The sequence below is a fragment of the Asparagus officinalis genome, chromosome 4, assembly GCF_001876935.1.
Source record: "Asparagus officinalis chromosome 4, Aspof.V1, whole genome shotgun sequence".
Taxonomy (NCBI): Eukaryota; Viridiplantae; Streptophyta; class Magnoliopsida; order Asparagales; family Asparagaceae; genus Asparagus; species Asparagus officinalis.
The window spans coordinates 30,555,959-30,570,894 of record NC_033797.1 but is presented as its reverse complement, the minus strand read 5'-3'; the positions used below and the strand labels follow the sequence as shown (position 1 = coordinate 30,570,894).

Sequence of the window (14,936 nt, the reverse complement as noted above, 5' to 3'; positions counted from 1 at the left end):
AATTTCAAAATATGAAAGATTTAATGGAATAAATTGAGAAAACCTATATAAAATACTTGAGAGAACCCGATTTTAGTGGTGGAAAATCTTAAGATAACATGCTATTTTTAACCTTCTCATTAGCTCATAGATCTGTTCTTAAATAAACACCATGACAGTATCTATTTCGCAACTTGAATATGTGATTTATTTCATTAACTTTAAACATTATTTATGCAAGCGGAAGCTATTATGTAATTGTATCTAGGAAAATTCAAGCATTATCTCAACAAGCTATTTATAATACTCATGCCTAAGCAGATACAAAATTTATATTTGTTTCAAGTGTTTCAAGCTATTCTAATATTACGTTCATATCATCGAGCCTATCGTGATGGCTTCTGCACACCTGACCATCAAGAGGTGTTCATATCATGGATATGGCTTTGTGCACACCCGCACCACGTCCATGACCCTCTTTTCAGCCGTAATTGTTGATAGCCGCAGTTGTAGAAAATACAAAAAGGTGGCGGGCCCCCAAATTAACTGCACTGAGAGAAATTGTACCGAAAGAAAAAAAATATTAAAAATTTGTGAATATTATTTTCCCGGCTACTATAAATAAGCCCAAACTCTTCAAGAAAAATCCATCACAGAAACAACAACTCCACATATAGAAGAGTGAGGGAGAAAAATAGAGAGAGTTTCTCCTTATAAAGAGAGATTGTAACTCTAAAGTTTTTCCTCATAGTGGATTCTTCTATCATTAATCGTGGTTTTTACCCCAAATTTATTTAGAGGGTTTTCGCATAAATCTGTGTATTCATTTTATTATTTCTGCTCTACTATTCGCTGGGACCTTGTTCTATTGTGCCCCGAATTTGTCCCAACAAGTGGTATTAGAGCTTGTCTTAGGATGCGTGTATCTACTTATCGTATATTCTGTGGCTGTCACCAAAGGTGGATCCTCCACATAAAAAAACAAGTTAGATTATCATTTACCCTTCGAATGTGACGAGCGCTATTCACGAGTACAGTATTGTTCATAAATACGGTATTATTCACAAGTACTATACTATTCACGAATGAAATTACTGCTCATAAATATGGTTACTATTTACGTGAAATAGTAAAAAGTTACTATTCATGGTAGAAGCATTGATAGTGAAGTTCGAGATCGAGAAATTCAATGGGAGTAATTTTTCATTGTGGAAGTTGAAGATAAAGGCTATCTTGAGAAAAGATAATTACCTAGCGGCCATTGGTGTAAGACCAGATGACATCACAGATGATAAGAACTGAAACGAGATGGATGAAAATGTTATTGTTAATCTCCATCTGGCATTAGTAGATGGGATGCTATCAAGCATAGAGGAGAAGAAGATAGCAAATAAGATCTAGGATACTCTAACAAAGCTATATGAGGCCATATCCCTACACAACAAAATCTTCTTAAAATGAAGATTTTACACTCTAAGGATAACGAAATATACATCGATGACCGACCACATCAATACTCTAAATACACTGTTCTCCCAACTCACAACGTTAGGGCACACAATCGATGTGAATAAACATGCAAAACTTCTGCTTCAAAGTCTATATGACTCGTATGATCAGCTCATCATCAACCTAACAAATAACGTCTTTACGGACAATTTAGTCTTCCACAACGTTGCAACCGCTATTCTGGAGGAAGAAAATCAGTGCAAGAATAAGGAAGACAGGCAGACAAGTTTGCAACATGCGGATACCTCATCGGTGACGAGAGGAAGATCAATGGAATGTGGCTCCAGTGACAGTTATACTTATGGTAGATCAAAATCAAGAAGTAAGAAGAATATCATATGCTACAAATGTGGCAAAAGGGGGCACGTGAAATCGTAGTGTTGGCATAATAAAAAGAGTGGTGATAAAAAGTCTTCAGAGCCATCAACATCTCAAGGATGCATTGTCAGCATATCAGACGATGATGAAATTTTATACAGTGAAGCAATCACTGTTGATAAAGGCAGAAAGAAGTTTGTTGATATATGGCTTCTAGATTCAGCAGCTTCATGGCACATGACCTCCTGTAGAGAATGGTTCCACAAATATGAACCTATCTTAGGAGGATCTGTATTTATGGACAATGATCATGCCTTAAAAATTTTTGGTATTGGTACTATTAAAATCAAAATGTTTGATGGTATAATACACACCATTTAAGATGTACAACACGTGAGAGGCTTAAAGAAGAATATATTGTATTTAGGACAATTGAATGAGCTCGGATGCAAGACCCATATATAAAATGAGATCATAAAAATTGTTAGAGGGGCACTTATTGTGATAAAAGGAGAAAAGATAGCTGTAAATATATACATGCCCAAGGGAGAAACTCTGCAGGAAGCTGATTCATGTGTGGCATCAACTAGCCATGGAGAAGAACAAACCATGATGTAGCATCGCAAATTAGGCCAACATATCAGAACGAGGCTTGAAGATTATCTCCGATCAGAAGATGCTTCTTGGACTTAATTCGATAGCTCTTTCATTCTGCGAGCATTGTGTTACAAGTAAGCAGTATCGGTTGAAGCTCAACAATCGAGTTCTAGAAGCAATGCTATCAAAAAAAATGATTCATTCTGATGTATGGCAAGCACCAATTATATCCATGAGAGGAGCAAATATTTTGTGTCCTTTATTAATGATTACTCCAAGAGATGTTCGGTGTATCCTATCAATAAGAAGGCAGATGTGTTATTAATCTTTAAAGCTTACGAAGCGCGAATCGAGCTTGAATCTGAAAAGAAGATCAAGTGCTTGAGGTCGGATAATGGAGAAGAATACACAGACAGTGAATTTCTTACATTTTGTAAGGAAGAAAGTATCAAAAGATAATTCAATACTGCTTATACTCCTCAACAAAATGGAGTAACGGAGCAGATGAATAGAACTCTTGTGGAAAGAATAAGAGCAACATTGGCAACCGCAAAATTGGATCAAGTCTATTGGGCGGAAGTAGTAAAAAACTATCTGTTATATGGTGAATCGATCTCCATCAATAGCAATACAATTAAGCTGATGGAGATGTGGACCGGTAAGCCAGCTGATTATTCTAACCTCCATATATTTAGAAGTCCAGTGTACGTAATGTACAATGCCTAAAAAATTACAAAGCTAGATTTAAAATGCATATATGCTGACAGAGTAATGGGGTATCACTTGTGGGATCTCACTACCTGCAAGGTTATCATCAGCAGAGATGTTATCTTTGTAGAGAACCAACTATAAAGTAAAGAGAAATAAAACTGTTCAAGAAAAAACTTAGAGACTATAGCTGTTTAGGTAGAAAATGATCCAAATTCTTCTGAAGTAACACCAGAGCATGATGTACAAGAACCAGTCGAGTCTGAGGTTCTAGAAATTCGAAGGTCAACTCGTGAGAAAAGACCGTTGACTTAACACTCGAAGTATATTACGGAGAGTAATTTTGCATACTGTCTTCTAACAGATGATAGCCATCAACTTTCCATGAAGCTATAAACAGCACAGATGCATCTTTGTGGATGACAACAATACAGGAAGAAATTGAAGCTCTCCATAAGAATAAGACTTGAGTACTTGTGTCACTACCACAAGGAAGGAAGACTATTGGAAATAAATAGGTCTACAAGATCAAGTAGAGCAATATCTTGTTATATTGGTAATAAAAGGATATGCTCAAAAAGAAGGTATTGGCTTTAATAAAATATTTTCTCCTGTAATTCTAGTTACAACAGTCCGAATAGTTCTGGCTATGAGCGCTATATTTGACTTACATCTATAGCAGCTAGATGTGAAAATAACATTTCTTCTTAGAGATATTGAAGAAGAAATTTACATGCTCCAACCAGAAGATTTTGAAGAAAAAGGAAAAGAGAACTTAGTTTGCAGATTGAACAAATCTTTGTACGGTCTAAAATAGGCGCCGAGGTGTTAGTACAAGAGATTTGATTTATTCATCATGAGCCTTAGATACAAAAGACTTAATTTAGACCATTGTGCATATTTCAAGAGGTTTTGTAAAAATAACTTTCTTATTTTATTGTTGTATGTTGACAACATATGTTGGTTGCAGGCCCCAACAACGATCGTGTTAAAGAATAAAGGCATAGTTGGCTAGAAAATTTAAAATGAAATATTTAGGATCTACAAACAAGATTCTAGGGTGTGCAAATTTATCAAGACAGAATTAATAGAAATATTTGACTTTTTCAGAAGAATTATTTGAAGAAAATCTTGCGGCGCTTTAACATACAAGATTATAAGTTAATTTTTACTCCACTTTCTATTAATTTTAAGTTGTCCTCCAGTATGAGTCCTAGCAGTGAAGAAGAGAGGATGGAGATGTCTCGAGTATTGTATGCATCAGCAGTGGGAAGTCTAATATTCGCTATGATTTGTACAAAACCAGACATTGCACAAGTAGTGGGAGTGGTTAGTCGATACATGATGAATCCTAGTAAAGAGCATTGGAATGCTATAAAGAGGATCCTAAGATACATTAAGGGAACCTAAAATGTTGCATTATGTTATTATGGGTGGATCATATTTTATTGTCAATGAATATGTTGATTCTAATTATGTAGGTGATCGTGATAGTAGTAAATTTGCCACAAGCTATGTGTTTGCAATTGCTGGAGAAGTTGTAAGCTAGGTTTCAAAATTACAATTAGCTATGGATACATCAATAACAGAAGCTGAATATGTAGCAGCTACACAAGATAGTAAAGAGGCAATGTGGTTGAGAATGATACTGGAGGAACTAGGACATGAACAAAAGAAGATTTCCCTATTTTGTGACAGCCAAAGTGCTTTACATTTGACAAGAAATCTAGGATTTTATTCAAAGACAAAACACATTCGAGTTCAGTACCACTTCGTTCGTGAGAAAGTGGAAGAATAAACAATAGATATGCAGAAAATTCACACTAAAGATAACCTAGCAGATTTTTTTGACAAAAACAATCAGTACTAACAAATTTATTTTGTATCGATCCTCTTGTGGTCTGTCTGAGATGTGAGCAACATGAAGATGACATGATAAAAAGAATGGTGTGAAGATATGATTGATACCCAATCAAATCTTTAAGTAGGAGATTGTCAGCCGTAATTGATGACAACCGTAGTTGTGGAAAAATTAAAAGGTGGCAGGGCCCCAAATTAATTGCACTGAAAGACTCCGCATCGAAAGAAAAAAATTATTAAAATTTTGTGAGTAGTATTTTCCGGACTGCTATAAATAAGTCCAAAACTCTTCAGAAAAAATCTATCCCAGAAACAACAACTCCACATATAGAAGAGTGAAAGAGAAAAATAGAGAGAGTTTCTACTTGTAAAGAGAGATTGTAACTCAAAAGTTTTTTTCCTCATAGTGAATTCTTCTATCATTGCCCGTGATTTTTATCCCAAATTTATTTAGGGGGTTTTCCATGTAAATCTGTGTGTTTATTTTATTAGTTCTGTTCTACTATTCGCTGGGACCCTGCTCTATGAGGCCCCGGGTTTGTCCCAACACTCTTGAAGACATGAGAATATGAACTTCAATCGACATCTTCTGTCCTCTCTCCATCATCTTCCACTTCTTGTTTTTTTCTCTAATTTTAGACCGTGAGTCAACAAGAGTGATAGCTCTAATAAAGATGAAAGCAACATAATAGGTTAGAAAACTCCAAAATTAGGTAAATTTCTCTTGATCAAACACGAGAATGTTTAATAAGAGAAGCAAATTTCTTGCGATCTTCGGGGCAAAAGTTGCAAAATTCCTTTTCATCAAACTGATGATACCAAAAAACTTCAAACAATTAGGGAGGATCCTCAAAGTGACTAGAAAAATGACGCAAAAGGTTGAGACATTTTAGAAGATGAGTGAAATTCCTTAATGCTTCTCCATAACCTTTCAAGCTAAGTAACAGAGACACCTTGCATAAATAACTATGTCCATGTCCAACATAATGTCCGACACAGGATGTACTGTCCAAGTGTTGAACACGGTAAACAATGTGTAAACAAGATTAAAAGGTGATCAGCATGTATCAGGACATTCCTCTGAAAAATAAGTGTCGGTTAACTCGAGTTTGGACAAACATGATTGACTGGCTTTCCACCTGCAAAGATTTGGACCAAGTAGCTTACTATGCCCTTCTTTTAACATATTATGATTCTCTCAAGCGTAAAGTTTTTTCACTCTGTTATCTTAGGGTCATTTTTGTTGTGCGCTTTTACGAAAAGTACTCGCACACCAAACGAGTTTGCGAGTCACAGGAGAAGATAACCAAACCAAACACGAGCATAATCCAATCCAAAATATAATAAATCAAATCAAACACAGATATATACATGGTTCGACAATTTGCCTACGTTCACGGGGAGAGGATGGGGAAATTCCGCTAAATCAAGGAGAGTACAAAGGGTTACAATCTCAAAATCACTCAAATAAACCCTAAACCAAAGCTCTCTCCTTGCTCATAATATCTCACTCTCACAATGCTCAGTACAATCTCAAATCTCTGTTAAAACTCTCCTCACTTTTACCCTAGAAACAAGTGTTTTTAATTTATATCAAAATCCAATCAGAAAACGAGCATGAAACAAAACAGCCCAATACCCGCTACGTGGTCGACCGCCGAGCCAATATCGCGGACGACCGCAAAAAATCCAGAGACTTAATCACCTGCAGAGCTTGGGCGCGGTCGATCGTAAAACCCATCGCGGTCGACCTCTAAAAGTCCAGAGACTTTCCCTGGCACCGTGCACGTTTACGGTCGACCGTCGTGCCACTCGCAGTCGACCATCGTGCCACTCGCAGTCGACCATAAAACTGCATGTTTGTTTTTCTCCTGAACTTCATCGTTTCTATAATTCTCCACCTCGGCGAACGTTTTCTTAAAACTGAGCCGATACTAATACCAACCAAAATGTCTCACTTGTTGCGTCCAGTATGAAGTGGAATAAACCCACGACACCGGACTCAATCCACAACAAGTCGGGAACCCAAATGAGAATGCGAACAATCTCCAAATATCGGTATCAACACATCAAACCGGCTGCATCAAATTGACTGTCTACATACCCTCTCTTCTAAGGAATCAAGTCGTCCGTAGTTCATCCAAATGGCCGTCAACGGCCTCAACAAACACAAATGTGCAACAAGTTCCGACAATAATCAAATTTGTTACTCGGAACCACCTTAGTGAGTATATCCGCCGGATTATCCATCGTGTGGACCTTTACAATCTTCACATCACCATCTTCAAGAACATCCTGAACGAAGTGATAACAAACATCAATTTACTTCGTTCGCGCATGAAAAACCAGATTCTTCGCTAAATAGATAGCACTCTGTAGGCATATAAAATTGCTTATAGGTCCCTTAGCACAGCTCGGCACAAACCGACGAACCAACGAGCCGACGAGAGCAATCGACGATATCGCACAGCGAAGCAACGGAGATACATCCGTTCGCCATTTGGAAATCCAAGCCAAGTGTTAAAGAGCAACGAGTGGATCCAACCAAAGGACAAACTCGGACGAAATCAACGATCGAATCAAGAATCAGTTTTCGGACGTCGGAACGTCAAAGCGGATTTTACTGCGCTAATCAAGGATGCCAGATTTACTGGCCAAATACAGGATCGGATTTACTGCCTAATCAGGATCCAGAATTTACTGCCAAAATCAGGAATCAGATTTAGCTGCCGTAAGTGGCAGGATCCAGATTTACTAAGCTAATCAGGATCCCAGATTACTGCTAAAACGAGGAATCCAGATTAGCTGCCTAATCAGAGATCGCAGATTTAACTGGCCAAATGCAGGAATCAGATTTAACTGGCCCTAATCAGGATCCAGATTTACTGCCAAATCAGGAATCAGATTTTAGCTGCGCAAAATCGGGATCTAAATCAACCGATATCAGCGAGACCAGGAAAAAACGGGCAAAAACGCAGCAACACCCAGAGGTGGCCGACAGTTGTCATTTTCGCGGCTGCAAACCCAGAGGCTCCGACAGTTGTCATTTCGGCGGGCCACCAGAGGTGGCCAGACAGTTGTCATTTCGCGGCCACCCAGAGGTGGCCGACAGTTGTCCATTTCGCGGCCACCCAGAGGTGGCGCGACAAATTGTCATTTCGGCGGGACCCGCGAGGTGGCCGACAGTCTGTTCATTTCCGCGCCAACCCAGAGGTGGCCCGATCAGTTGTCATTTCGCGGCGACCCAGAGGTGGCCGACAGTTGTCATTTCCGCGGGCCACGCCAGAAGGTGGCCGAGCAGTTGTCATTTTCGCGGGCCACAGTAAAGGGAGGCCTATAAATACGGCCCCCTTGGTTCACTTTTGTTCAAAGGGTTGGAAATCTTGGAGAGGCGAAGCCACTGGCTGAACGTCGGAACTCAAGAAAATCCAAACAAGATTCAAACTTTAGGACTTCAAGGACTTGCTCATCCAGATTCTGGTGCTCGCGACCGTCAACAGGCCAAAGTAAGGCAAGGTGTCGAGAGGACCAGATCTCAGATCTAACAGCGTACGAACTCCGAGGATCTAGGCTTGGTCTTAGTCCCGCGAGACTTGAGCGATTGTTCCTGGTGAATCAATCCTCCGCGGTCTATTATTTCACTTCGTGGATAATACCCGTCGTACTGCGTAGATCGCGACCGGATTCTTAGATTCGCGGCCGTGGTGCCACAGGCAAACAACGCCCGGCGCAGGCAAAAGATACACATACAAGCGAAGAATGCGCGCAAAACAGGAGCTCGTGATTCGTTCGACAAACAAGAAAAAAGTTGTAAATCTTCTTTTATTTTATTTTGATTTTCATTGTAACGCGGATCTTAATAAAAAGACCGGATGCTTTGTAACCGATAAACTGTTAACAAAAGTAATTTCAATGGGAATGCAATAAAGAAAAGCAACGGGTTTTCCCGCGAACAAATCTGGCGACCACAAGTGGGAGCCCCGCCGTCTCGCTGGCCTGAGATCGGTGGAGTCGCTAGCCGCGGATGCTTGATCCCAGTCAAAGGAGAGGTAGAATACGAAGTTTCGATCAGACAAGTTTCGAGGAGTAACCTTTCATCCTCGTGGCCAGTATCTACCCCCCACCGCAAGTCAAAGAAGTCCAAGTTCTCCTCGCAGGAGAAAAATCGTGTGGTTGAAGAAGTCGAAGCCACCAAAACGAAGATCTCGCCCCGTTTTGATGGGCCAAAGTCGCATCCGGGTGAGATTCCTCCAGTTTCCAACCAAGATGCAGATCCTGCTCTGGCCAACCTTTCTGCCGCAGGGGCGTGTGACTCTCGTCGAAGAGAGCCGCCAAAGGAAGTCGCCTTGCGAAACCGATTCGCAAAGGCCATGGGTGTTGACGGGATCCGCTACAACACGCGGTCTGAGAACAAGAAGAGGAAAGTCATACAACAGATGGAACGCGCCTCTTCCAAGCCGGCGCAACAACTGACTGGGTCCGTGTCAAATTGGAATCGGTTGCGAATCGCTGGAAGAACGCATTTCGCGCAAAACGCGCGCGCAAACTATCAATCAGCGGCAGGCACGGGCTCAAGCCGAAGAAGCCGTAGAATGTGCAGAAAGAAGTGGCCAAGGACAGCGCGCCACCGAACGTCGGCCAAAGTTTGGAGGCGCGAAGTCTGAAGCGGCGGTTCAGACGCAAAAAGCAGGCAACTGCAGGCCTCCACCAAAATCAAGCCTCCGGCCGAACAGCTAAGTCGCCGAGAATTCCATAGCTACTCCGGGAGATCCTGCAGAATCCCTCCCGAAGAAGAAAGCAGTTCTGACGCGCCTTCGTCCAAATTCCCGATGAGCGAACAAAGTCCGTCAAGAAACGTTTGGGCCACTAAGAACAATCCCGCGAAACGAATCAACACGCTGGGTGGTCCACCGCTACTCAACATGACAAGGAGCTCAGTCAACTTGCGCCGCGCTAATTTGCGCAAAAGGTGTTAAGGCGGTGACCTTGAAAGCTCCAGAAGGCAATTCGCCCTCCCAGATGGACACCATTATCATCTGATAGTGATAATGTTATACCTGAGAAGTCCCGTGCCCACCACGATAGGTTACTCCTGACTGTCAAATGACGAGTTGTACTATCGGTGCTGGGGTACGAAAACAGCAACGCAGAAAGAGGAGTCCCGGCGAGAAGAGGAAACCAGTGGCCTTGTTCAAAGCTTCATTCGGTGCGGTACTGTCTGCAATGCAACCTGGCATCAAGGTAGTCCGAGAGAAATTTTCAGTGTTCGAAAGGCTCGGACATTCAGAAACGCCAAAACCAAAGTATAGGCCTCGCCGGCAAAAGAAGACGGTGGTTAAAGACGAGAATTTCCGAGGGTCAACCGGCCAACATGACAGGCAAAGAGACATCGACACACAGGTTATATCTCAATGTCGTTTCTGGAAGGCAATCTCGGCGTGTAAGCCCGTCTGCAGTCCGAGCCCATCGCAGCGAGGACACTTAATGAGTAGGGTTCGGACAAGATTAGCCTTCAGAAGATGAAAGAATCGATTCGCTGCTCTGCTGTGCATCGGACAATACATGTTCACAGCGAAGGACAACCACCCCGCGAGTCATTTCCTGATAAGCGCGGAAGAAATGGCCAAGATTGCTTGAAGACGGCTTTGGCTAAACAAATAGAACAGTTTCAAGTTTGAGAATGCAGATGGCGCAAATGCAGATCTATGAGAGAATGCGATGAGCAAAGCAATCCAGGCGTTCAGCGAAGCCCAACAGGTGAACCAAGTCAGCCGTAATCAGGTTGTTCAGGAAAAGGAGCACTACAGATAGGGATGAGCTCACAATTGCCAATAACTCCCTCCTGTCAATAGCAGGGGGTGTACGAGGATGCCAACGAGAAGATAAAGTGAAGACTTGAAGATCAAGAAGATCTCGAGAGCAAGATGCACACACTTGATCTCACGCTCAAGAGACGAAAAAACAGGCATTCTGTCTATACGCCTAAGAGAGTGGGAATCGATTCCCATATCCGACGAAGATCAATCTATCAACTTCAGCGGCCGTTTCGATGGGAAAGGTTCGCCACAGCCAGCATTTGATTATTTCAAATCGCACCTGGAATATTCGCAGGCAATGAGCCCTCTGATGTGCGGTCATTTCGTCGGCACTTCTTCGCGGAGCCGCTTCGATTGGTACGCGCCGCCTCAAGCCAGGAAGCCGTGAACAGCTGGGATTACGATTGGAGGACGCATGCTGAAGTTCCTGGGCCAAATTTCTTCGACGACGCACACCGGAGATATCTATCGGAGTCGTTGCTCGATGAGAAGCAGAAAGACGGGAGTTAAGTCGACACCTTCGTCATAAAGGTTCCGGAACAAGGCGATGAATTGCCGGGACCGATCAACAGAGAATTCATCCTCCAAACTTGTGCAGCAACAACCCTTGCCGTTTGGTACGTGTTGGAAGCAATGGGAACAGCACGCTGTCTACACTTGAAGGATCTGAAAGGTGCGGCGGTGAACAAGCCGAACGTTTCCTCGCGAGGAAGAAGGCCGAGAGGCACCTACGACAGGCTAATGCCTTCTGGACTCCAAAGCCCTTTCGCTCTCTCGTCGGTAAGGGCAAAACACCTGCAGGCTACTGGTGTGCTAATCAAGCGCACAACAGCAATCCCGAAGGACAGCAAAAGACTTCGGGTCCGGAGACTCCAAAGAGAAGTTTCGTCAAGGACGAAGACGTTCCAGGCCATGCTTCGAAACCCTCCTTGAAGGTAACAAGATCAAGCTACCACCTATCCACCAATCAGGAAGGAAGCTGACAAACACTAACGGACCAAAGTACTGTGCGTACGCACAGGAGGTCGTTCATAGTTACCCACCAAGGATTGCTTTTGCTCCAAGAATAGCATTCAACCTTGGTTGAAGGCCGGCGTCAATAAACGCTAAGGTAAGCCAATTGAGAATGGCAGGCATACTCACGAAGAAGTAATACGAGTATAAACTGGGCTTCTCAAAAACTCCAAAGAGTATAAGCGAGTATAAACTGTTCTCAACCTGCCGACCGTATAAGAAGGTTAAACTACTACCCTGATACTCCAATAGGTATATGAGTCTAAACCTGTTGCCCCAATTCTGACGGGAAGTTCCTTGGAGAATATTAAGCTAATTATTCTTAAGGATATAGCATCGGTTAGGTAAGCTGATAATGAATGTCCGAACAGCAGTTTCCGCAAGAGGAAAACTGGGGGTGGACGATTTATTGTAAAGGGAAGTTCCCAAAACCACGGGCAAGTGTAATGAAAAGAAACTCCGCATTGTCAAAATTCTCACCGTGTTCTGTGTACTCAAAGCACTCTCTTTGTTAGAGTCTGGATCGTAAGGTCCCCATTAGTCAAACCTTCTGCCGCAGTTAGGGCCGACAGTACAAAAAATCCGCGCTCTCGATTCCCCCAATGAACGAGAGGTCCACAATTGAGCAGATCAAACCTTCGCTACAGTTAGGATTGTCCTCAAAACACCGGATTGCCACATTGGTCAAACTCTTAGCAGTTAGGAATCCACAGTCAAATCCTCTCTGATTCGCTTAATGAACGAGAGGTCCACTTTCAAATCAAGTGCACCAAGCGCTATCCTAGCAGTTAGGGTCATGCATCAAATTTCCCAATTGTCAAACCTTTCTAAAGTTAGGAACCCGAAACCAAAATCGCCCTCTCGATATCCTCCAACTGACGAGAGGTCCACTTTTCAATCGAGTGATCAAACGCTTCCTACAGTTAGGGTCACCATCACTCCATGTTTGGCCAAAACCTTCCCTACAGTTAGATCAAAATCAAATAATCGTGTCTCGATAAACGAGAAATTCATCTTAGTTCGGCTAATCAAACCTTCCGACAGTTAGGGTTATCTGAATCTTTTGTCGAAATCTCGGAGTGGAGATCGCCACTCTTGGTTTAAACCGCTTCCGGATTCTGGGGGTGGAAGATCCCACCATCGTCTCCTTTCCTGGAGATGAAGATAGAATATAAAATTATTCTTCTTCAGTGTCGGAGATCAGGGTATAAAATTCTTCCTCTCCGGCATTTCGGGTTTTTCGTCTTTGCGGCCAAGAGAATGACATCACCTTTTTTCAAACTCCAATAATCCTGGTGGCCTCAGCAGGTACAGGGAATTTTATCCCGAATCCTAAGAAAGGGATAAAGTCATACGTTCTAAGCACGCGTTGCCGGTTTAGTCTGTTCACGCGATTGAGTTAAGACACGCCAAAAAATTCCCAGTCATAGGAAGTTTATCCGCGCGAATGCCTAAGCAGGGATAAAGTCGGCGGCCTAAACGACGCGCTGCAGGGTTTAGTCCTTTTTTGCCGCACAAAAAAGACATCCGTAAGAGTCGATTCTGGGGGTATTTTATCGCTGAAAACTAAGCAAGGATAAGTTTGCGGCTTAACCTGCAGCTGGCCGGTTAGTTCTTTTAACCGTTTAAAAAGAACGCGACGTCCACATATTCAACATTGTGGCAGGTTGTTATAATAACACCAAAAATCCATAAGCGCCTCACAACCGCATGGGGAATTTCATACCTGAATCCTAAGAAAGGATATGTCGACACCTAACACGGTCGGCACCGGTTTAGTTCTTTTACACGATTGAAAAAGACACGCAGAATACCAGTCTGGGGTATTTTTATCCCGAAGCCTAAAGTCAGGGATAAGTCAACGTCTAATACACGTTGCCTGGTAGCCTAGTTCCGATACAATGAGTAAAGCCTATGTATTCAACATCCATAAGCAGCAAAGTCTAAAGAGAATTCACATTCTCTTAGCAGCAACGTTACATCGGAACGGATTCGTCAATTCCGCATGCTAGCACCGACTCAAAGCGGTATGTCGTAAGGCTAATCAAATCCGTTAAAAGGCTTGGGTTTAGCTCAAAAATCCTAAAGTCAAACGGCCTAAAGCACAACGTCGCTGGGTAAGTCTAATTCCTGTGAGAAAGACGAAGTTCCTAAAACGTATTCGAAAGTCTAGCATCAGTCTAGGGAGTTCATATCCTTTAGCACAACGTCACATGCGGAACGGACTTAAGACAATCCGCAATGTAAGCCCTGATTCAAACGGTAATCGGTAAAAAGCCATGAACCAATCCGTTGAGGCTTGAGGATTTGCCCAACATCCTAAAGTCAACAGTCTGATTTACAACGTTGATGTTTAAGTAACTTTCACAGGAGAAAGACGAAGTCTACGTATTCAATATCGTAGCACTAAAGAGTTAACTCTTTAGCATAAACGTACAATGCGGAAACGGACTTAAACAATCCGCATGCTAGCCCGACCAAAACGTAGTTCCGGTAAAGGCGCATCAAAACCGCGTTGATGGCTGGGATTTGCCAAAAATCCTATAAATAACGATGAGTCCACTGACGGCATCAGCTTTCATTAGTTGGTATCGTGACTTGAGCATGCTCAGCGACATTCAAAAACGGCCTAAGGTTAACGCCGGCAAACGCATAACCCCTAGGTCAACGCCAGTTAACGCGTCTGGCACATCAAACAGTCAACGTACGACGTCCAAAACCCTAAGGTCAACGCCGGACAACCGCGTAATGCCTAGTCAACGCGCAAGTCAAGTGCGTTGCGATCAAAAAACTTATTAACGTACGACGTTCAAAAAGCCTAGGTCAACGCCGGGACAACGCTAACCCTAGGTCAACGCCTATCAATGCGTTGCAATGAAAGAATCAATACTCCGAAAAGTAATACGAGTAATAAACTGGGCTTCTTAATACTCCTGAAAAAGTTAATACGAGTATAAACTGCTTCTTACTACTCCGAAAAGTATACGAGTATAAACCTGCCTTCTTATTACTACCAATAAGGTATAGCAGAGTATAAACTATTTCCCTATTTTTGTTGAAGAAAGTTTCTAGGAGAATATTTTTTTTTGCTAAAAAATTTTAAGTAATAACTCAACAACACGTTGCGCCGGACAA

The 14,936-nt window shown here is 42.3% G+C and overlaps 1 protein-coding gene across 1 annotated transcript in view; it reads left to right on the top strand.

The window, feature by feature from the left end:
- The window catches only part of LOC109838436 (deoxyribodipyrimidine photo-lyase), a 49,361-nt gene continuing 37,332 nt past the window's right edge, over positions 2,908-14,936 (top strand). The window contains exons 1-2 of the mRNA XM_020406884.1: positions 2,908-3,061; positions 4,593-4,651. Of these exons, the coding sequence (XP_020262473.1) occupies positions 2,908-3,061; positions 4,593-4,651 (213 nt within the window). The remainder of the gene's footprint in view (positions 3,062-4,592; positions 4,652-14,936) is intronic.